The sequence below is a fragment of the Muscardinus avellanarius genome (assembly GCF_963383645.1).
Source record: "Muscardinus avellanarius genome assembly, chromosome: 5".
NCBI lineage: Eukaryota > Metazoa > Chordata > Mammalia > Rodentia > Gliridae > Muscardinus > Muscardinus avellanarius.
In genome coordinates, this window is record NC_137790.1 from 114,162,197 (window position 1) to 114,186,753 (window position 24,557).

The 24,557-nt window shown below is 40.0% G+C and overlaps 1 protein-coding gene across 1 annotated transcript in view; it reads left to right on the plus strand.

Moving 5' to 3' along the window:
- Nucleotides 1–20,909, plus strand: part of B3GALNT1 (beta-1,3-N-acetylgalactosaminyltransferase 1 (Globoside blood group)) — a gene marked incomplete at its 3' end in the record, with an annotated part of 569,595 nt that extends 548,686 nt beyond the window's left edge. The window contains exon 2 of the mRNA XM_080695486.1: nt 19,889–20,909. Coding sequence (XP_080551612.1) covers nt 19,914–20,909 — 996 coding nt within the window. The 5' untranslated portion in view covers nt 19,889–19,913. The remainder of the gene's footprint in view (nt 1–19,888) is intronic.
- Nucleotides 20,910–24,557: the final 3,648 nt, after the last annotated feature.

Genomic DNA, 24,557 nt, shown 5'->3' on the forward strand with positions numbered 1-24,557 from the left:
TGTGAGATCCTCCTATCTCAGCCTCCCAACCATGGGGATTACAAGCGTGCGTCACCACGCCCGGCAGACCTACTTTATTCATTTTGGAGCTATTGCCAGTGGAATTGTTTTCCACATTTCTTTTTCAGTGCATTCATGGTTGGTGTTTTAAAAAGCTAATCATTTTTAAGTTGATTTTTGTATCTGGCTACTGTTTTTTTTTTTTTTTTTTTGTATTGTAAATTGAACATAGGGCTTTCTACCTCTGAGCTACATCCCTAGTCCTATTTTATTTATTTTTAAATTTTGAAACAGGGTCTTACCAAGTTGCCAAGGGCCTCACTAAATTGCTGAGGTGATCCGTGAATCTACAATCCTCCTGTCTCAGCCTTAAGTACTAGGATTACAAGTGTACACCATCATGCCTGGCTTGTATTTGACTACTTTGCTGAATTTGTTTATCAACTCTAGGCATGTTCTGGTTGATTTTATTAGGTCTTCTCAGTATGGCATCATACTATCTGCAAATGAAGAAAATTTTATTTCTTCTTCTTCTTCTTCTTCCTACTATTATTATTATTATTATTATTATTATTATTATTATTACTACTACAGTACTGGGTATGGAACCCAGGGGCATTCTACCTTCGAGCCACACCCCTAGCTCTATTTCTGATTCTTTATTTTGAAACAGGGTCTTTCTGAGTTGCAGAGGGCCTTACTAAGTAGCCAAGGCTCTCCACAAACTGTGATTCTCCTGTCTCAGCCTCCCAAATACTGGGATTATAAGTATGCACCATCAAACCCAGCTTTTCTTATTTTTATCTCTTTAATTTCCTTTTTTGTCTTATTACTCTGGCTAGAATTTCAAGTATTATATTGAATAGAAGTGATAGTGGGCATTCTTGTTCCTGATTTTAAAAGGAATTTTTTCAGCTTTCCTTCAGTGAGTATGATCTTGTCTTTGGGCTTATCGTATATTAAGTAAGCATAATTTTAACAAATTCAGGAGTTTTCTTTTGGATTCAGTTTATTCTCGGAAATATTTATTACATGGATGAGATCAAGTCCATTACTAAACCATCTGAACAGTACACCATTTTCCACCAAGCACCTGCCATGTGCTGGACACTGGGGATATAACAGTGAACAGGAAGGATCAGGTCTTTTTCCTGCTCAACTTCACATCCTCTAGAAGGGCACAGACAATAAACAGATGAGTAGATTGTTTTTTTTTTTTAATTTTCCATAGAGGATTAAATGCCCAGAAGGAAATAACAGGGATATAATAGAAAACAGGGCTTGAGAAAAGTGATCAAGGAAGGACTCTCTGAAATGACATTTTACTGAGCTCTGAAGCATGAGAAGAAGCCAGCCTTCCCAAGAATCTGTTAGATGGAGGCCATTTGCAGAATTCAAAAAGGGAGAGAATTTGAGATTCAGAGATCAGAAAGGAAGTCTTTCTGGTTAAAATAGGGTTGGAAAGGGTGAGCAAATAAGATGGGGGCTTTTTTACACCAATAGTGAGATATTTGATAGGTCTTCACCAAAAACGTTAACACTCTTATAGTTAAGCTTTCATTATTTTCATGCTTTTTCGCATTTATTGAATTTCTTCTAATAAACATATATCTGCAGTTAAAATTTTTATATGGAGGCGACCCCCCCATCCGAAGGCCCCGGAGGTCTGGGCCGCATGGCCCCGACCCCAGGCAGGGTAGTGGAAACCCCCCTAAAAAAATAAAATAATTAAAAAATAATAAAATAAATAAATTTTTATATGTCTTTAAATTTTTTATTTTATTTTTTGTGGTACTGGGGATTGAACCCAGGACCTCAGCATGCTAGGCAAGCACTCTGTCACTAAGCTATACCCCATTCCTTTTTATATATCTTTGCAAAAAATTAAATTTGATGTTCTTTGGCAGAAAATAGCCGACATCTTTGCACCCCATGAAAAATTTTCAGATTATTTTGGCTTAAATAATTGTTCCTTTGCTTTCTTTTTGTTTGCTTCTCAGAATGTATTCCTTCCATCTCCACTTATTTTGTGGTGCTTATCATATTTTTGATGTAAAATAAAGGTATATATCTGTACACATTATTAGTTACTAGTTATTGTATTTATTTATTTATTTATTTATTTATTTATATTTGGTGGTAGTGGGGTTCCTGGAAGCCCTTCTACCTCCGGGCTACACTCCCAGACCTATTTTATACTTTTTTATTTTTGGAAACAGGGTCTCTTAAGCCAGCGCGGTTGGCTTGGAACCTGCACAATCCTCCTGTCTCTGCCTCCCAAGTGTGGGGGATTACAAGCGTGGGCCACCACGCCCGCTTAGTTATTGTTTTGAATAACTCATGTTTCAGGTGTTGAGAGTGCGACTCTAATGTTTCTGTTTAGTAAAGATAGTAGGTAAGGGTGTGATACTACTTTACGGTTTGTATCAAAGTTCACAGTTCATAAGAAATTAAAAACCAAATCTCAAAGAAGCTCTTTCTAAAAGGGCTCCTTAGGATGGGAAGAGCAGTGGCCAAACAGCCAGACTCCTAGGGTTTAGTGGCCAAGAACATGGGATTTGGAGTCTTGTGTGCATTTTCTTCCACCAATTTCAAGCTGTGGCTTTGGGCAAGTTACTGACTCTCCCTAGGTCTCAGCTTCCTCATCTGTTAAGTGGGGATAGTAAAGATTTTTTCAGGACCTAAATTTGTGGACTCTTGTGTAGATTATAAGAGCTAGTGCCTGGGAGCTGTTACTACTGATCTCACCACACGCTGGCCTCAGGTGCAGACACCTGCTCGCTCTGGCTACAACAGTAATGAGTGGCAGAATGACCATGGGGCCTGCCAAGCTTTTTTAACATTTCAATGAAGTATCATTTACAAAAAGAAAAGTGAATACGTTGTGAGATAAATTATCTGAGTGAACACATCTGTAGCCCCATTTAGATCAAGAAACAGTGCATAATCAGCATCCTAGAAAGACCCCTCATTCCTCTATTTCCCTGAAGGGAACCAAAGGCCTGAACTCTTAACACTAGAGTTTCATTTTTGTGCTTTCAACTTTGTATAAATGGAATGGAGATGTCTACTCTTTATGTATCTGGCTTCTTTTGCTCTAAGTTATGGTTGAGAGATTACCCATATTATTTAAATTGGTAGGTTGCATATTTATCTCTTCTGCCATGAGAGATATTTGAGCCGTGTCCATTGTTGGGGCTGTCCTCACTAGTGAGACTCTCATACATTTTTTTTTCAGGGAACGTCCCTTAATTAAGAGGACTTGAGCCCTCTTTGCATATTTCTTTAAATCATTATACACACACACACACACACACACACACACACACACACACACATACACACACACACATTTTAATGCTAGGTGTTCTCTCTGGAGTGGGATTTCTGTAATTCCGGGTACATATGTTTGGCTTTAATGAATAATATCAAAGCAAGCAAAACAGTTTCACTTACTTCAAAATACTACTTAAATTTTTATTTGTTTAATAATTCACACGAAAAAAGTCTTTACACCCGGGCGTGGTGGCACACGCTTGTAATCCCAGCATTTGGGAGGCTGAGACAGGAGGATCGTGGTTCATGGACAGCCTCAACAACTTAGTGAGTAACAACTACTTAGTGAGGCCCTTTGCAACTCAGTGAGACCCTGTTTCAAAATAAAGAATAAAAAGTAGGGCTGGGGGCATAACCCGAAGGTAGAATGCCCCTGGGTTCCGTCCCCAGTACCGCAAAAAAAGAAAAAAAAAAAAGATCTTTCAGTTGAATAAATACAAGGATGTCTGAATTTCCCAAAATAATTTCCTTCCTGCCAGAGGTTCTGAAAATTAAACTAGATTCTTGATTCAGATAAGTCTGAGAGACATTGCCTATTATTCTTGTCTCAGAGAATATACACTAATATGTTATCATAATAGTTTTGTTTGAATGACCGAATTGTGTTGGTCCCCGGCATCTTCTGAGTCTGTGACCCCTATAGTATTGCAGATACAGTTGTAGACATAGTGTTCTAGACAGTGTGGCCTCGGGGTGGGCTGGGCAGTGTAAAGAGAGCAGCATCTTTGATAATTAACTGGGCGGCTGGGTCCTTCTGTGAGGATGGTGTTTCATCTGATGGTCGAAGCATTGGCACACAGTAATCTCGAGGCTCGCAGCCTGTTTTGTCTCTGGAGATCTTTGGGGCTCTTCTAGGATTTGAGGTGTTTCTTTCGCTGTTATGGATCAACACCTAAGTCACCAAGTAATGCCTGGCGGCCCACCGCGTGCCCATAGTGCTAGACTTGTGAGGCAGAGAATTGTCTGGTCAGTGGAAATTGTTTATAATCTAGTCAATGAATCCATAGATAGTTACTGTACTCACAAAGCTTATCTTTTTATGAAATAAAAATTATTTTAAGTTATAATCTTGACAATGTGTGATGATGCTAAGAAGTCAGTAATCGAATACTAGTCTTCCCTAGTGGGCCATATTATTTTAGCTTATGTTTTGCTCATCAGTATAATAGGTTCTTTTTTCAGTCATTCAAAGATATAGGACAGTCTTAGTTTTCTTTGTATAAATATAAGGGTACGCCTATATTTCCATCACACCAAACTAACAGCTATTTATATTTATATTATTATAACAACTGTTCTAATTTTATAGTATTTTCAGCCAATGTGTTTTTGCGTTCTTTCATTCTTCCACAGATTGATTCCCTACACTACTACGTGTAGTAGGTTTTCCTGTCATCTGCTTAAAAATAGTTATGTATACATCTAACAAGGACTAAGGCTCTTCGCTTTCGTAGCAAATGTCCAATGAGTAGTTAAAAGCAGGACTAAAAATTTGGCACCTCTCTCTCCATTTAGCGTCCATTTCCTTTGCTCTGAGTCAGCTAGGATTCCAGGAACAGCAGGGCTGACAGATAAAGATCTTGTAGTAATGGAAGTTACTCTCAGGCAAGAGCAGCAGGCCCCTGGAGCCGAGCCGACCCTCCTGAGATGACGATGGGTCAGTTGGGACCAAGATCCCCTGCTTTGGCAGTTTGCAAACCTCCAGCTCTTGCCCTTTCCCATCCATAAAACTCTAAAGTCCTCAACAGTTCTGAAAAGGCAGGGCTTGAAGGCATGGTCCCTTTTCTTCTCAGCACAGCAGCGCCGACTAAAGCTCCTTGTATGCTTTTAATCATTACCTTTTTGTGTTTTTTTTTTTTTGTGGTACTGGGTATGGAACCCAGGGTCATTCTACCTCCAAGCCACACACCCAGACCTATTTATTTATTTGGTGGTACTGGGGTTCCTGGAAACCCTTCTACCTCTGGCCTACACTCCCAGACCTATTTTTGTATTTTTTATTTTTTTATTTGGAAATAGGGTCTCTTAAGCCAGCACAGCTGGCTTCGAACCTGTGCGATCCTCCTGTCTCCGCCTCCCAAGCACTGGGATTACAAGAGTGGGCCACCACGCCCGGCTTCCTTTTACATTTTTTATTTTGAAAAAAATACAAATATGATTTTACTTTATCCACATTTATTTCTACTCTACCTTTCACTGAGCCTTTTCCCCATTGGTTTATGAAGTCATCTCTCATTTACCAAGTCTCCGGTGTGTTTGAATGTATTTCTGGGCTTCTTATTGATTATCTAATCTCTTTACTTCTCGGTTTTAATTACTATAGCTCTGATATGATTTGATAACACCCAGCCAACCGCCACCCCAGCCTTGTTTTCTGTCTTCAAAATTGTCTTGGTTATTCGTGGACCATTATGTTCCTGCAAACTTTAGGCTCTGTTTGTTAAGTTACTTTTAAAATCCTATGATTTTATCGGTTAACTTGGGGAAGTAGAATCTTTACTCTTGAGTTTTCCCATCCCTGAACATGTTATCTTTCTCCGTTTATTCACATTTTTTTATTTTTTACATTCTTCAGAAAATTGTTCTAGTTTTTAATTTTCTATATCAGGGGTTGGGACATTCCTTGTTTGCTTTATTTGCCATTTGCCATTTTTGTTGCTGAATTTTTCTGCGGTGCTTCACTACTATGCTACATCCCCAGTACTTTCTATTTTTCATTTTTGAGACAGGGTCTGGCTCAGTTCCCCAGGCCAGCCTCCAACTTGCAATTCTTCTGCCTCAGCCTCTCTAGTTGCTGGAATTACAGTTGTATGCCACTGCACCTGGCTTAGATTTTGTTTAATGTATATGATTATATATTGAGCTCTCATATACAGCATCTTGGTAAACCTATTCATTTTTTGTTTGCTTGGTTTTTTTTTTTTTTTTTTTTTTGCGGTACTAGGGATAGAACCCAGGGGCATTCTACCTCTGAGCTACACCCCCACCCCTATTTTTCATGCTTTATTTTGAAACAGGGTCTCACTGAGTTGCAAAGGGCCTCACTAAGTAGCTGAGGCTGTCCACAAACCCCGATCCTCCTGTCTCAGCCTTCTAAGTGCTGGGATTAGATGAGTGAGCCACCATGCCCAGCTCCTATTCATTTTTAAACATTATCTTTCCCTCCCTTGAATTTTCTTCATGAATGATTATACAGTGTGAAAATAATGGCTAGTGAGATAGTACACGCCTGTAATCCCAGTACTTGGTAAAACTGACAGGAGGATTGCAGGTTTGAGGACAGCCTCAGTAACATACCAAGACCCTGTTTCAAAGCTAAATATATAAATAAATAGGGCTGGGGGGTGTGGCTCAGAGGTAGAATCCCTGTAGGTTTAATCCCTAGTACCACAAAAACAACAACAACAAAACAAAACAAAAGAAGAAGGAAAGAACAGAAAAGGAAAATAATGGCAATTTTTTCTTCGCTTAAGCAATTTTATGTCTTGTTTTCTTTCTTGGTGTAATGGATAGTAAAGATCTCTAGAATGACACTGGATGGTAGGGGTGATAGTGGCCATCCTTTGAGACTTTAATGGAAATGTTTCTAAAGTTTGATCCTTGAGATTGCCGTAGTTTCTTTAACAGATTAAGGGACTGTCCTCCTATTCCTAATACTTGGTGGTTCTGTGATAATCATGTTTATCATTTTTATTTCATTTTTCTGCTTTATGGTTCCTTTTCTCATGTTTTCTTTGTAATAACATTGGATCCTTTAAAAATTTCTTGAGGTAAATATTTATTATGACTTATTGTTTCTGTTAGTTTTTTCATAGCAGTGACTAAAATGCCTGACAAGACCAGCTTAGAGGAGGAAAGGTGTATGTGGTTCACAGTGTCAAAGGTTCAGTCCTTGGTCGACTGCACGGCAGAAGCATTATGGCAACAGGGCATGGTGGAAAAAAGCTGATTAGTTCATGGCAGCTAGGAAGCAGAGAGAGAGGAAGGGACCAGCGACAGGTGTAGCCCCCAGGGCCACACCACCAGTGACCTACGTCCTCTAGTCCTCTAGCTATATCCCACCTGCCTATACGTACCACCCAGTCAACCCATTCAAATTATTACCCTATCAGTGGATGTTTTAGAGCCCTAATTCAGTTATTTCACCTCTGAACACTGCCCCTTTGCCAACATTTGAGCTCTTATGGGGAATAGTCTATAGCCAAACCATAACATTTATTTATTTTCAATCTGTCTTTTCCTAAGTACATTATTTATTATGGTGATGAAAGAAGCTGGAATCAAAATCTGTATGCTATATAATTGCATACTGTACCATGTGACATTCTGGTCAAGACAACTATAAGGACCAAAACAAAAACAAAACGAAAACCAGATTAGCAGTTTTGTGGGGATGGGTGGAAGAATTTCTTAAAAGAAGACCAAGTGGAATTTCTGTTGTAGTGGAACTATTTTCTGCCCTGATTGTGATGGTGGTTACATGACTGGAAATAAAAATAAAATAAATAAAAATAAAAAGCACAGTAAAAAGGATAATTTTTTGTTGTGTGTATGTGTGTAGTATTGGAGATTGAACCCAGGGGCATTTTACCTCTGAGCTATACTTCTAGCCCTATTTTATTTATTATCTTGAAATAACAGGGTCTTCTCTAAGTTGTGGAGTGTTTCAGCCAGCATTCTTGCAGCTGTAATATAAGGGATTGACCACCTAACTTAGAGGACTTTTTTCTTATGATTTCAGGCTCAGTCCATGTGAGGCTGGGAACCTTGGATTTCAGGGTATGGCAGCTGGAGGTGGAGGGAGAATACATGGCTGTATCCTTACATCATAGAGGCTGGAGTGAGGGGGAGAGAGAAAGAGAGGAAGGGAGAGAGAGGGGGGAGGAGGAACCATTTATACAGTCCCCAAGGCAGAGCTCCCAGGACCGCCTCCTCCAGCCATACCCTACTAGCCTACCAGGTACCACTCAGGTAAATTCCTTACAATGGCTTTTATTCACTGATGGGATTACAACCCTCATGACTGCACTACATCAGCCCTGAATATTAACAAATGAACTCTCTAGGTGACATTTTATATCTAACTATAGCATAGAGGGCCTCACTAAGTTACTGAGGCCAACCATGAATCTGGGATCCTCCAGTCTCAGTCTCCCAAGTTACTGGGATTACAAGTGTGTGCCACCATATCTGGCTAATGAGGTAAATGTTACTGTATGTTAATTATATGTCAGTAAAAGAAAATCAAGTGAAAAGTGAATACAAAAATGTAAAGTAATTCCATTATTTTAAGAAGTTGATATTTGCTGGACATGGTGGCACACGCTTGTAATCTCAGTACTTGGGAGGCTGGGACAGGAGGATGGCGGTTTGTAGGCAGCTTCAGCTACTTAGTGAGGCCCTCTGCAACTTAGTGAAATCTTATTTCAAAATAAAGAATTAAAGCCGGGCGTGGTGGCGCACGCTTGTAATCCCCGCCCTTGGGAGGCAGAGACAGGAGGATCACGCAGGTTCAAAGCCAGCCTCACTGGCCTAGGAGACCCTGTTTCCAAATAAAAAAATATAAAAAATAAGTCTGGGAGTGTAACCCAGAGGTAGAAGGGTTTCCAGGAACCCCAGTACCACCAAATAAATAAATAAATAAATAAATAAATAAATAAATAAATAAATAGAATTTAAAAGTAAGGCTGAGGTGTAGCTCGGAGGTAGAATGCCTCTTAGATTCCATCCTCAGTACCACACAAAAAAGTTATTTTCTGTAAGGACTGGGTTAGTTTATCAGTTTGTTTTTTATATTATTATTGTTGTTGTTATTATTATTATTATTATTATTATTATTATTAGTGGTGGTACTGGGGTTCCTGGAAACCCTTCTACCTCCGGGCTACACTCCCAGACCTATTTTATGTTTTTTTTAAATTTGGAAACAGGGTCTCTTAAGCCAGCGCGGATGGCTTCGAACCTGCGCGATCCTCCTGTCTCTGCCTCCCAAGCGAGGAGATTACAAGCGTGGGTCACCACGCCTAGCTGTTTTTGAATTTTTAAAGTGGCACTTTTAAAAATAGTTTCAGAGTCAAAATAATATAAAGAGGTGTTGCATCAGAAAGTATTGCTCTCACCCCTTTTCTAATCAATTCCGTTCTCGCCTCCCCACCATGTGTGTCTTTCTGTTCTTTCTCTCATGAACATTTAAATATATTTTTTATTTCTTCTTCCTTTCTAACACAAAAAGCACATTATAAACATTGTTTCACATCTCACTTCTTCACTAATATGTTCTAGAAATCATCCTGTGTCAGACACACATAGCATCTTTGTTCTTTTCTTTATATCAGCTACATAATTGTGTGAATATATGTGGCTCGTTAATGTGTAGAATCTTTATTAGTGGTGCCTTTGAGTTTTACTAATTATTCTCTATAACAGTGTTGCATTGAATAACTTTATATACATAAATCATTTTGTGCACATGCAGTTGTGTCTGAAATTCCAGGATCAGAATAACTGAAAAAATTGTATTATCATTTGAATATATATTTCCATTGTCTTCTATAGAAGTATTGCCATTTTCTCCAGCAGAAATTGAGAGAAGGAATTATTGTATTTTTTAGTTCTTTGTTTTTTTTCCCACTGAATTATTTTAAAGTAAATACAGATTGTCTTGACCTTCCACTCCTAAATACATCAATATATGACTCACAAAAGCAGGACACTAAAATTATACTTATTAGCTTGATGGATAATTTATATAATCATAAAATTATTTCATTTTAAGTGTATAGTTTAGTGATGCTTACTGAATTTAGATCTGTGTAACTATTACCACAATCAAATTTTAAAATATTTTCATCATCTTAAAAAGTTTCCTCATGCCCATATGGAGTCAGTCCCTGATACATGGCCAGACAACCACTGATTTACTGTTTATAGATTTTCCCTTCCTAGATATTTCATGTAAGTGGAGTCATACAATATATAATCTTTAGTTCTTGGCTTCTTTTACTTATTTTGTTTTGTTTTGTTTTGTACTAGGGATTTAACCCAGGGTCATTCTACCTCTGAGCTACACCCTTGGTCATTTTTTCCTTTATTTTTATTTTACTTTGAAACAGTCTTGCTAAACTGCCGAGGGTTTTGCTACTTTGCTCAGACTGGCCTCGAATTTGCAATCCTCCTATCTCAGTCTCAAGTACTGGGATTACAGGTGACTAATCCAGACCCACTCATAGCAACTATGTTAATCTCGACTGGACCCAAAAGAATTCTGCTTCTGATCCACACCCCTAGTCTTATTTATTTATTTTTTTTGACACTAAGTTGTGGAGGGCCTCACTAAATTGCTGAGGCTGGCTGTGAACCTGCGATCTTCTTGTCTCAGTCTCCCAACTAATTAGTTTTTTTGTGTATACTAGGGATTGAACCCAGAGTGTTGTTTCCTAATTTCTAAATATTTTGTGTTGCTTTGTTTTAGGCCTGCATCTTTTAAGAAGTATATGGCAGAATTTTAAGCCAATCTGTGAGGGCCTCTGTTCTTCAGTAGGTGAGTTGTTCACCCTATAATGATATTTACTTTTACTTTGCTGCCTTTGTTTTTATTTGCCATGCACTCTCTTTTTTCCACCTCTTTTCTTACCTTGCACTGAATGTAGAGCTCACTTTGTTTCTTTTATTTCCTGGTTTGGAGGGTCTGTGCTTCACATCTGTTCTTTCAGTGGTCACTCCGAAGGCTAATATTCATTCTTAAATGAATTTTTTTAGCAAAATATTAAGGTCTGTCAATATCTCCTTATTCCTCCTGAACCATCTAAGAATGTCAGCACATTTTAATTTTTCTCTGAAACATCTTTTTTCAGCCACTGTATCTTTAGTACTTGATAGTGTGTGGGCTTTATCTGATCTGCTTGAAAATGTCTTTATTTCAGTTTCATTTGAATTTTCTAAAATTCATCTGCAAAACAGGTATATCTTACCTACCACATGGGGTTATTATTATTATTGTGTGTGTGTATGTGTGTAAAACATCATTATTAACTAATATAAATTGTTTGATTTTGATTTATATTAACATTATAGTATTTTGGATTTTTGCCGGGGTGGGGGGTACTAGGGATTTAACCCAGGGGTGTTCTACCTCTGCACTATACCCCAGCACGTGTGTGTGTGTGTGTGTGTGTGTGTGTGTGTGTGTGTGTGTGTAGCGTGTGTTTTCTTTTCAAACAGTCTCCCTGAGTTGCTGAAGCTGGCCTCAAACCTACAATCCTACTGTCTCAGCCTCCCAAGTACTGATATTACAGGCATTTGCCACCATGGATTTTTAAAAATCATTCCTGACTGTTGAAATAATATATATTGAAATAATGGAGAATAATAACCAATAAAAATGTCATATATACATAATCACACTTTTGGGGAAAAGTTAGGACAAGAAAAAACTCTGGATCCCAACTGCTGGATTAAGAACACTACTATTCAGTGGAACTTTGAATCATGCAGGCATGAAATCCATATTTTTGGCTTTGTTTTATTTATAAAATCAATACATGAATAGTTTGGAAAAACCCAAATTATACATATATAATATGGAAATATGTATAATATGGATACATATTGTATACACGTATCAAATTACAACACTGCAAACCATAAATAAGTATAAATATTATATCAATTAAAATTTTTTTAAAATTAAAGATTTGATACTTTATTTGTTTATTTATTTGTTTATTTATTTTGTGGTACTGACTGGGAATGGAACCCAGGGACATTCCACCTCCGAGCTACACCCCCAGCCCTATTTTTTATTTTTCTTTCCCTTTCTTTCTTTCTTTCTTTCTTTCTTTCTTTCTTTCCTTCTTTCTCTATTTCTTTATTTCTTTATTTTGGTGGTACTGGGGTTCCTGGAAACCCTTCTACCTCCGGGCTACACTCCCAGACCTATTTTTTATACTTTTTTATTTGGAAACAGGGTCTCTTAAGCCAGCGTGGCTGGCTTCGAACCTACACGATCCTCCTGTCTCCACCTCCCAAGTGCGGGGATTACAAGCGTGCACCACCATACCCAGCTATTTTTTATTTTTGAAACAGTTTTATTTTTGAAACTCTCTGAGTTGCAAACGGCCTCACTAAGTAGCTGAGGCTGGCTGCGAACCGCGATCCTCCTGTCTCAGCCTCCCAAATGCTGGGTGTACAAGCGTGTGCCACCACACCCGGCTGATAAATACTTTTAAATTGCCCCCTAAGAAAGTGCATGAGAATGCCCAAAGGAATGCCCTTGTATCGCTTTTTTATAAAGTTCTAGTGTGAGACTTCTTTGTAATAGTTCTGCTTGTAAACTTGAACCTTGTGTTACCTCTCCATCTCAACAAAGGACCTTCTAAGAAGGGACGATGTATTTAGGCTCACAGTTCCAGTCCCTGGCCCACTGTTGCTAAGTACATCACGGCAGGAGCACTGGCAGAAGAGGCCTGCTCACCCCGAGGTGGCTGAGAAGCAATCGGAGGGACGGAGGGCCCTTGAGAGGCGGCCCAGGGCCAGCTGAAGGTACCACCACCTTCCTGGAGCCTTTGGGGGACCATCAAGATCCAAACTATAACAAACATCTTTGCTTAAAAAATTATTTTTTATTTGTCTTTTTTTGAGAATTGACACTTTGGTCAGTCTCTCTTTGTTTTCTTTTTCTTCTTCATTTGTAAGAACATTTTTTTATTGATCTTATAAATTCTGTCATTAAATCGCAGGTATTTTTCCCACTGCTTTTTCAAATGTTTCAGTCTTGTTTGCATTTGTTTTTACTTTTCAACTTTAAGGATATTTTGAAATGTTTAATTATACTTTCCTTATGATTTCTGAATTGTTTTCTTAACAGTGAAGTAGTTGAAAGGTCTTTTCACTTCTCAAGATTATTAAAATGTTTATATTTTAGTGTTTCTATAGGTTCATTGTTTTCCTGTCTTTGTATCTTTAATCCCTGTGAAGTGTTTTTTGGCATAAAAAGTAGTATGTGTTGGTTTCTCCCTGTTTTTCACATTCTTCTTTGATTTTTTTTTTTTTTTTTTTTTTTTTTTTTTTTTTTTTGGTGGTACTGGGGTTCCTGGAAACCCTTCTACCTCTGGGCTACACACCCAGACCTGTTTTTTATACTTTTTTATTTGGAAACAGGGTTTCTTAAGCCAGCGAGGCTGGCTTCAAACCTGTGCGATCCTCCTGTCTCTGCCTCCCAAGCGCGGGGATTACAAGCGTGCGCCACCACGCCCGGCTCCTTCTTTGATTTTTAAACTTGACTAGGGGAAAAAACTAAAATATGGGCAAATGTCAGTGCAGCAAGTGGTGAGCCGGCTCCTCACTGCCTGTCCGCTTATTAGCACGTCTTGGGTTCTCGAGAGGGGAGGCAGGTCTGTTCAGAGGCAGAGGCGGGCCAGGAAGGATGACGGCACTTGCACATCAGGGCTGCCTCCTACGAATATGTGTATGCAACAGAGGATTAAAGTGAGCAGTACCGGTAGAGTTTCCTGTTTTACTTCTTTTAAGGACCCAGGTTTTTTTTTGTTTGTTTGTTTGGTTTTTTACCTGAACTATTTTTTTTTAATTGGTGCACTGTATTCATACATCATACTGGGATACAAACTTTTGTAGACATACATGCACACATCGCCCAGTCAGCCCCCACCCGATCCCCACCCCATTCTCTCCCCATCCCTCCCTCCCATGCTTGGCTTAGTGGTTGACATCTAGTATTATAGCAATTTATCCAAAATTAAAAATGATAATCTCACATAACAGTTTCATTTGTCTGATACCAAGCTTTTGATGACTTAAAGATAACATTTCAATATTTCTTTTTACTTTCTTTCTTACCAGAGAATATTTTTTTCTATTTTTTTAGGTGAAACTATCATATATTTATATATTTATTTTTCAGAAAAAAAATCTATCCTAATATGGAATATGGACTCCAGATACCCAAAACGATCTTGAAAAAGAACAAAGCTAGAAGATGTATATTTTCTGATTTCAAACCATATAAAGCTACAATAATTGAAACAGTGTAGTACTATTCTAAAGGCAGATATATAAACCATTGGAGTTAAATAAAAGCCTAGAGCTAAATTCTTCCCTATATTGTCAAGTAATTTTTGACAAGGTTTCCACGAACATTTGGTGGTGGAAATAATAATCTTTTAACTAGATATTGTTGAAAAATAATAATTACATGGAAAAGAATAAAATTGGACCTTTACCTAATCCCATATACAAATATTAACTCAAAATAGATAAAAGACCTAGATATAAATCTTAAGAATATAAATTTTTAGGAGAAAATCTGGGTCATAAAACCTCACAACACTGAAATTGGCAATGATTTCTTGGATATGATTTCAATGGCACAGGCAACAGAAGAGTATACAAACTCCCTAAAAGATAAAAAAAAATATTGTATATCCAAGGACAATGTAAACAGAGTTAAAAGTTACTAATAGGATGGGATAAAATATTTCCAAATGCTATATCTGAAGGTATATTAATATTTTAACTAGACATCCTAAAAATTAATAACAATAAAGGCAAACAATACAATTTAGAGATAGGTAAAAGACTAACATAAGTAATGAATCTCCACAGATAACCAATCTTAGTTGTCTGTTGGATGGAAACTCTTGTTTCTCTGGTTCTGGTGTGTGTTACCTATTTCTTCTTTGTAGTTAATCTCTTTGAGTATTTTCTCTAGTGCTGGTTTTGAAGACAAAAATTCCTTCAGTTTCTGTTTGTCATGGAAGCTTCTTATTTCTCCATCTAATTTGATAGAAAGTTTTGCTGGGTAGGAAATTTTTGGCTGGAAGTTGTTTTCTTTCAGAGTTTGGAATATGTTACTCCAAGCCCTTCTGGCTCTCATGACTTGGTTTGGGAAGTCTGGAGTGATTCTAATTGGTTTGCCTCTGAATGTCACTTGGCCCTTTGCTTTTGTTGCCTTTAAGATTCTCTGCTTGGCTTCCACATTGGTCATTTTAACAATTATGTGGCGTGGGGACCCTCTTCTCCGATCCTGTCTAAAGGGAGTTCTATAGGTTTCCTGGATCTGTGTATCGACCTCTTGCTCTATGTTTGGAAAATTTTCTGCTATTACTTCCTTGAAGAGATTGTTGATCCCTTTGGTTTTACTTTCTTTTCCCTCCTCTATTCCAATTATTCTTAGGTTAGCTCTCTTAAAATGGGCCCATATTTCTTCAATATCAGCTTCCTGCTGTCAGATATTTTTTTCTACATTAGAAACTATGCGTTCATTTTTGGAATGATCATCTTCTAAGAGCGAGATTCTGTTCCCCGTGTGGTCTAATCGGATGTTTGTGCTTTGAATTGAGGCCTTTACTTCATTAATTGCATCCTTTATCTCTTTTTGGCTCTCTCTGAGTTCTTTTCGAAGCACTTCTATTATTTCTACAGTTATTTTCCTGATTTGATCTTCTAGAAATCTCTGATTTTCTGTTTTATCAGGTTCTGATGTTGTGGGGTTGTGGGCATTCATTGCTCCAGTGTTATTCCTCTTTCCCATGATTTCAGAAGTTTGTGCCTTCTCTGGGTTCTTCCCTTGGGTCACTATGACTTCGCTTAAGGTGCTCTGGATCTCGAGTCAGTAGTATCTCAGACCCCACTACTCCTTTACTGGGTTGTATCACAGAGTCTCCGACCCAGAGTGTCGATAGAGGCTGCTTTAGACTGTGGGGGTGCCAGGTTGCACGTTCTCCTATGGTGTCATATCTCTGCCACCGCCCCTCCCCCACTGGGTCAAGTCCCAGGGAGTACAGTACTGGGATTTCTCCTCTGTGGCCCGCAATTTGACTCACTGTTCTTGAGTACGCAGATGTAGCTGTACTGGACTTGGTGAATTCGCTGCTGCTGCCGCCAGTGGCAATATGGCACCGCTGCTACGCCCTCGGCAGTGAAGCTGGTGTATTTCTTCTTGGTTTTGAGTTCCAATCTGAATCCCTGCAGCGTGTGCTGAGCTCAGCCACTGGGAGCTTTAGATGCTCCCTGCACCGAGAGATCCTGCCTGGCTGTTCCGCAGCGGCTCAGGCTTGCTGTAGCCGTCCGGTGAATTCGCCGCTGCCGCCAGCAGTAAAGCGCTGCTGCCGCGTCCTCAGGCTTGAGGCTGGTGTATCCCCTCTGTGGCTCTGAGCTCTGTTCTCAGTCCACTTTCTCTCTGGAGCCTGGTGATTTTGTGATTTTTTTGTTTCTCTGGTGATGGTGTTTTCTGGCTATGAAAGGTGCTGATTTTGTGGTAATGGAGGTTGGTTGTTAGCGGGGCTCTTAAGCCCCGCTTTTCTCGGTCGCCATCTTCCAGGACCCAGGTTTTTAAATCAAGAGAAGTAGGATGTGGTAGGGTGACAGAAGGTACCAGGTGTCGAGGGAACTTAGATACATGTGGATTTTTCTTCAGATCAAAGCCAGGGGTTTGCATACCTCAGTTTACCACTGAGCTACATCCCCATCCTGAGAGAATGAGAGAGAGAGAGAGAGAGAGAGAGAGAGAGAGAGTGTGTGTGTGTGTGTGTCTAGGGATTAAACTTCACCTGGGGCATTCCACCCCTGAGCATATCCCTAGCCCTTATTTATTTGTTTTTGTTTTTGAAGCAGGAACTTGCTAGGCTAAGAGTCCCACTACATTGCTGAGGCTGTCCTTGAACTTGGAATCCTCCTGGCTCAGCCTCCCAAGTACTGGGATTATAGGCATGAGCCACCATGCCCAGCTGGTTATGTGTTTTTAAGTCATAAATCTGTACCACTTTTGAATACCAAGTGTACTTTTTCAATGATGACGCCATGAACTATGTTCTATAGAAAAGCAGTATTTCTTTAATTTTGTATTTCAACATATGTTCTAGTTCAGAGAAAGCAACCAGAAGTGAGGAGTTGTTTCCCTTCCCGTCTCTGACTCCTGATCCCTTGACTCATCGGCACATGTTATTTTCTTACATGTCTTACAGAAATTTCAGGCATTATTTTTGGTAACTACATGCTGGTGAATGGTTCACTTGGTGAAACTGAAGGTTTTTCACTCAGGAGAAATCAAGAAGAAGGTAAGAAATAGTAATGTATTTGTGGATCTGAAATGTACTTTTTTCAAGCAGTAAAAATTCATCAAGATTATTTCTTTAGGGTAATCCCTTCTTCTTCCTCCTCTTCCTCTTCCTCCTCCTTCTCCTTCTTCTTCTTCTCCTTCTTCTCCTTCTTCTTTTTGTACTAAGGATTGAACCCAGAGGCATTCTACCTCTGAGCTCTACCCCAGCCCTATTTATTTATTTTTATTTTGAAACAGGGTCTTGCTAGGTTGCTGAGTTTCACTACCAACTGAGACAGTCCTCAAACTTAAAATCTTTCTGTCTAAGCCTCCTAAGTACTGGGATTATAGGCATGAGCCACTGCACCCAGCTAGGATAAATCCTTTTGACAATCAAAATCAAATTAGAGAACACAGATAGGATGGAGTAGATGCAAGGGAGGAAGCACAGCGGGAGATCGGCCTCTTTGCTGAGTACCTGACACAGGCCGGACACTCTGCATACATGGTCACTCCTTTGCACTGCATTGGTGTCTTCAGCATAGAGGCCAGAAACGGGCTCTGGGGGTCATGACGTGCCCCTCCCCTGGTTGGTGAAGGACAGAATTCAAGCGCGAATTGTGGTCTTTCTGCCCTTAGAGCCACCTGTGTTGTAGGGCACCTAAAATCTGTTTTGGCCAATGCTTTTAAGATCTGTCTCACTTTTGGACTCAGTTGTTTACACAATAGATAAAATAACCCTCATCACATTTTCACACTTAGAAACCATGACTGACAGGATATATCAAAATGACTTTTATGATAAGATTTGCTTGCTGTTACTGAAGAGTAGCAGGACCTCCATCACCCGTATGCCCCTCCCTCAAGACGCTTCCCTCTTGTATATTTGAAACTTGTAATATGCCAGTATTATATGTTTAGCATGTTAGGCATGAAATTGCCATCTGACAGCTGTTGCAGTGAGTGTCTAAATTGTCAGCAGCTACGATGCACGTGGTGTCCCCGAGGCTGTGCAGCGTCTGCGGTCAAGTGAGGAGGACATGAGCAATGGTGGTGTTGGTGGCCTCCATCATTTTCATTCTAGAATATCCTGTGTCGGGTTTTCCCAGGGACCACTCATGGCTGCTAGGGAGTAGCAGAGGATGGAAAGTGGATGGAGACCCACTTTTTGTCCTTATTCAAATGCAGCAGCACAGTAAACCGTGTCCGCTGCACTCCTGCTCTGGGCCTCCCTCACCGTCTTTAACTGGTGAGAAAAATTGTCTTTACCCACAAGGTCAGTAGACTAGAAGTGAAGACACACTGGAAAGTGTTTGCAAAAGCATTCCATCTCATGTGCGACTTAAAACACAGAAAGCCCTAGTAGAGATTAAAAAAGATTACCATGGCCAATGGAAGCTGGTGAGTATGGCCAGATGGAGGTGGCAGGGAGTCTTGGGATCTGGTGATCTTCATGCATGTGAAGAAGGAGGAGCTGTGTGCAGAGACCCTGAGCTTGACCCTTCTTAGACCAGCCTTCCCATGTGACGTTAAGGTTCACCCTCCACAGCCAATTCTGAGTTCCCAGACGCCACTGCCCAGATGAATGTGGGTGAAAGGTGCCTGTCTAGGGGGCCTCCTCCGCTGCTGATCTGACCCTTCCCTGCAGTTCCTTTGCATGTGATGCCCTGCATCTCCGTCCTTATTCTGGCTGGAGGTTCTTGGGAAAAATAAGTGTTCTTTCTAGAAGGTTTCCTCCCATGATCCTGATCTGCTGTGTGATTTCTGAATAGACTGGAATGAGAAATGTGTGAAAACTCAGTACTAAGGACTTCTTTAATTGAAGTACCTGCTGTCCAAACTGAGCACTGAGTTTAGCCAATGAAGTAAAAGGGAGGGGGGCTGGGATGGTGTTTGGGACAAGTAAATGCTATTTCATAGTCCGCTTGAGAGGTAGTTATCCTGTGTGTGTCTTAAGGACTAACCTTCCAGATGAAGTCTACCTATCTGTCCCATAGGCCACCATGAATTATTGCCACAGGGGCTTTCTTATTCCACATTTGCATCAGATCGCACATCTGAGAAAGACATGTTGATAGGAATACCTCCTTACATTAAATCCTTTACTTTTTACCACAGTTGTAAAGAATAAACATAATTTTATTTTTATTATAGATTAATTTTTAATTTGCCATTCATTATTCATCTCTTTCTGTCCTTCCAGGAATCTAGGAAAAAACACATTTGGTAATTTGTGTAGAACATTATGTATTCACTTCACAATATTTAAAGGATATGTCTTAACCCCAGTCTTGATGTAAAAAGCTAAAATACATTTTTGGTTGTTGGTATCCCTCTGCTTATAGTTAAATGACATGAAGTAGATTCAGGTCAGGATTTTTCATTTTGCTTTGGAGTTTTCGTTTTCCTTGTCTTTCTCCAGGATTCAGTAGTCAGGTGTCAATGGAAAGCATACTTGGGTTGATGGAACACTAACTCGATCTCTGATCAATCTTCCAGAACCTGTGCTTCCCAGCTGCTGTGGATGGCTCTGGCTCTCTTGACTGCCCTTCCCGGTAGGATGTCACTGAGATCCCTCAAATGGAGCCTGCTGCTGCTGTCGCTTCTGAGCTTCCTGGTGATGTGGTACCTCAGCCTGCCCCACTACAACGTGATAGAACGCGTGAACTGGATGTACTTCTACGAGTATGAGCCCATTTACAGACAAGACTTCCGCTTCACGCTTCGAGAGCATTCAAACTGCTCTCATCAGAACCCATTTCTGGTCATCCTGGTGACCTCACACCCCTCAGATGTGAAAGCCAGGCAGGCCATTAGGGTTACTTGGGGTGAAAAAAAGTCTTGGTGGGGATATGAAGTTCTTACATTTTTCCTATTGGGCCAACAAGCTGAAAGGGAAGACAAAATGTTAGCATTGTCCTTGGAGGACGAACACCTTCTTTACGGTGATATAATACGACAAGACTTTTTAGACACATATAATAACCTGACCTTAAAAACCATTATGGCATTCAGGTGGGTGACCGAGTTTTGCCCCAATGCCAAATACGTTATGAAGACAGACACTGATGTTTTCATCAATACTGGCAATTTAGTGAAGTATCTTTTAAACTTAAATCATTCAGAGAAGTTTTTCACAGGTTATCCTCTAATTGATAACTATTCCTATAGAGGATTTTACCAAAAAACCCACATCTCCTACCAGGAGTATCCCTTCAAGGTGTTCCCTCCCTATTGCAGTGGCTTGGGTTATATAATGTCCAGAGATTTGGTGCCAAAGATCTATGAGATGATGGGCCATGTAAAACCCATCAAGTTTGAAGATGTTTATGTCGGAATCTGTTTGAATTTGTTAAAAGTGGACATTCATATTCCAGAGGACACAAACCTTTTCTTCTTGTATAGAATCCACTTGGATGTCTGTCAGCTCAGACGTGTGATTGCAGCCCATGGCTTTTCTTCCAAGGAAATCATTACATTTTGGCAGGTTATGCTGAGGAACACCACATGCCATTATTAACCTGACACTTGACCGAAAGCCTAGAGAAGGGCAGGACGCGATGTGAAAAGTGTGAGCGTTGGTGCTGCGGAAAATCCATAGAATGCTCCGTGTGCTGGCTCACGCTGAGCCCAGACGCATGGGAAGCCCATGGACTAGAGACAGGATGGCTACACTTTGCTAATGACTTATTTAAACAAAATTCAAATCAGATCCTTTGAAGATGGTATAGGACTAAACATCTTAAAGAGGAATCAGTGGGTCTGTTTTGTTTTTGCCAATGAAAATTAAAACGACCAAACAAATTCTATAGACTAGAAGTTCTTCAGAGGGTGTTTCTGAGTTGTAAGCTCATTAGTCCATCACAACAGAGAAGTGTGGAATTCTATTTAGCGTGTATCTTACATGAATTGTCAGTTCTTAAAAAATATGTAGTATGGAAAAAAACTTCACTGAAGTTATACTAACAAAATTCTGTTTGTGGTCAGAAGGTACTTCAAGATGTTACAGTATTACCAATTATTATTTGACATTACTTCAAAATTTCTGAGTGTTTAAATGTTTTGATGGTTTAATACTGTATAAATAGAGTAATAGTGAATCCCCTTTTACATTTGAACTTTGTTCCAGTTATTTGATCAGTTCTTTATTGATAGCCCCCATTAATGTGAAGCCACGGGTCATTATTGAGTATCAGTAATCTCTTGGACTGTGTTGCATATTTTACTGTGATAATTTAGAAAAGAATTAAAGTAAAAAATGTGAGTTATTGTCTTTTTCAATATACTCTCTGGTGTTTTGTTTATTTACTTTTGTTTTTTAAGCATCTTAAAATATTTTTAATCCTCTAGTAATTGTGGTTGACAATGGACATGCTGAAAACATAATTCAACTAATTCTTAGAATTTTAAGTACTTCTAAAAAAAAGTAACCTTTAAACGACATTCAAATTAAAAATGTATTCAGAGCAAAACAATATTTCACAGGATTAAATTTTGCCATTAATTATGAATGTACGTATCAGAAAGATTAAAATTTGCTTCTTTCTGCCATTAACACAACTATTCTGCTTAGATAGTATTGCTTAATTATTCCAGTAGTCATGGAAATGTTCCAGCACATATCTGAGTGTGGGGAACAAATCAGGAATCCAGAAGGGTTTTTTTTTGTTTTGTTTTGTTTTTGTTTTTGTTTTTGTGTGTGTGTGTTACTGGGGTTCCTGGAAGCCCTTCTACCTCCAGGCTACACTCCCAGACCTATTTTATTTTTTTTGGAAACAGGGTCTCCTAAGCCAGAGTGGCTGGCTCTTCAAACCTGTGCAATCCTCCTGTCTCCACTTCCCAAGCGTGGGAATTACAAGCGTGCGCCACCACGCCCGGACTCCAGAAGTTTTTAAAATATATTTTTATTGGTGCGTTGTAGTTATACATCTCAATGGGAAAAAAAAAACTTGTGGAGATACACATGCACACATCACCCAGTCAGCCCCTACTCAATCTCTAACCCCTTCCCTCCCTCTCCCTCCTACCCATGCTTGGCTTCCTGATTGACTCTGATATGTTTAAGTACATCATGTGCTTTAAAGAGTTTCCCTCTTCCTCCCTCTTATCCCCTCACATATGTCACTTTCATTGCTCCTCTATAGGGTCCCTTCTTCATCTAGAGTTCCTCCTGTTACCCATTTCTCCCTAATATTTTTCACATTAAGAAAAGCATCTGATTTCTTACTTTTTGTGTGTGACATTTCACTGGAAATGCCATAATTTTGTTCTCCCTTATGGCTGAGCAAAATTCCATTGTGTACATATCCCATAGTTTTGAAATCCACTCATTCGTTGAAGGACATCTTGGCTGGTTCCACAGTTTGGCAATGGTGAACTGTGCAGCTATGAACATGGTCGTTCATGCATTAGTTTGGTATTTTGGTTTTCACTCTTTTTGGTAGATACCCAGAGGTGGTATTGCTGGATCTTATGGTAAGTTCATTTTCCTTCTTCTGAGGATCTTCTATACTGTTCTCCAAAGTGGTTGCACCAACTTGCAATCCCACCAACAATGTATTGGAGCTTCTATTTCTCCACTTATTCCCACTTACTGAAAACCTGAAAGCCAGAAGGTAACTTTGACAAGATGATCCACTCACAACCAATTATTTTTAAATAGAGGTCACTTGGGTCTGGAAATGTGCTGTGAGATTAGGTGAGGAAGAGGCAGCTTCTATTGCTTTCTGGCCACACAGTTGAAGAAACCGCTGGCCCTTTGCTATGAAGCAGGCCCCAGTTCTAGGCCTGCCGTGCAACAGGCTCCGAGCCTGGCCCCTTGCTGGCTCCAAACCCAGCCTCACCGTCCAGCAGGCTCTGGTTACTGTCACTGTGGGCATGACGTTTACAGAGGTTCCTATTTTCCTCCATATATATATACACACACACACATACACACACACACACACACACACACACACACACATTTTCGTAGGAGAAAACAGCGCGTGTCATTTGCAGAAGCTGAGAGCCCAATTCCCTAGCAGCAATGGATTTTATCTCCCCACTGAAAGTGGAGGCTCGCAGCCTCACCATGGAGAGCGGGATCCGCTGCTCCAAGCACACCCTGACCCGCAGCACAGCGCAGAGGAGTGCAGTGGCCATGAGCTGAGGTCTCCCGGGACCTCCAGCACAGCAGATCAGCCCAGCAATATGAGCGGGGCTCCCTCCAACTTGTCCCAGACATTTTTCTTACATAGTATGTTGTCCAGAATTCCTGCACATGTGCGGCAAGAGCAGTCTACTTTGGGGAAGATATTTTCAAAAATTCAAGGTGGACTGGATTGGATCTGTCTGCCTCTCCCAAATACTCGCCACTGCTGCTACCGCCATTTTGGTCCGTCTCTGCAAAACTTTTTCTTACATCATATGTTGTTCAGAGTTCCTGAGCATGTGGGCAAGAACAGTCTACTTTTGCAGAGATTTCTTCAAAAATTCAAGATGGATTTGGTTGGATCTGTCTGCCTCTCCTGAATACTGGCCGCCACTGCCTTCTTGGTCTCTCCTAGAGTTGTTAAGTATTCCTGTGCATGTGTGGCAGGAGCAGTCTGCTTTCTGATCTTTTCTGGGATATCCCTCCAAAATCACTTTTCTTGCAGTGGCGGGAGCCACGATGCAGTCTTGCTCTAATTCCCCCATTTTCCACTCTCCTATACTTCAGATAGGATGTGGTGACTGGAAATGTTTCTGTGTGTTGTCCCATTCAGCTATTAAATCAAAATCTGTTGTCCAGGGTTTCTCAGGGGTATGCATATCCTATTCGACTGCTACTAATCAATACCACTGTGGTTGTGGTCGCCATTGCAGCTAAACTACAGCCACCGCCATCTTCCTCCCTCTTCAATATTTCTTAATAAAAGAAAACAGCTGGGCGTAGTAGCACACGCTTGTAATCCCCGCATTTGGGAGGCAGAGACAGGAGGATCGCGCAGGTTCCAAGCCAGCCGCGCTGGCTTAAGAGATCCTGTTTCCAAATAAAAAAGTATAAAAAATACGTCTGGGAGTGTGGCCTGGAGGTAGAAGGGTTCTAGAAACCCCAGCACCACCAAAAAGAAAAGAAAAGAAAAGGAAAAAAAGGAAAGAAAGAAAGAAAGAAAGAAAGAAAGAAAGAAAGAAAGAAAGAAAGAAA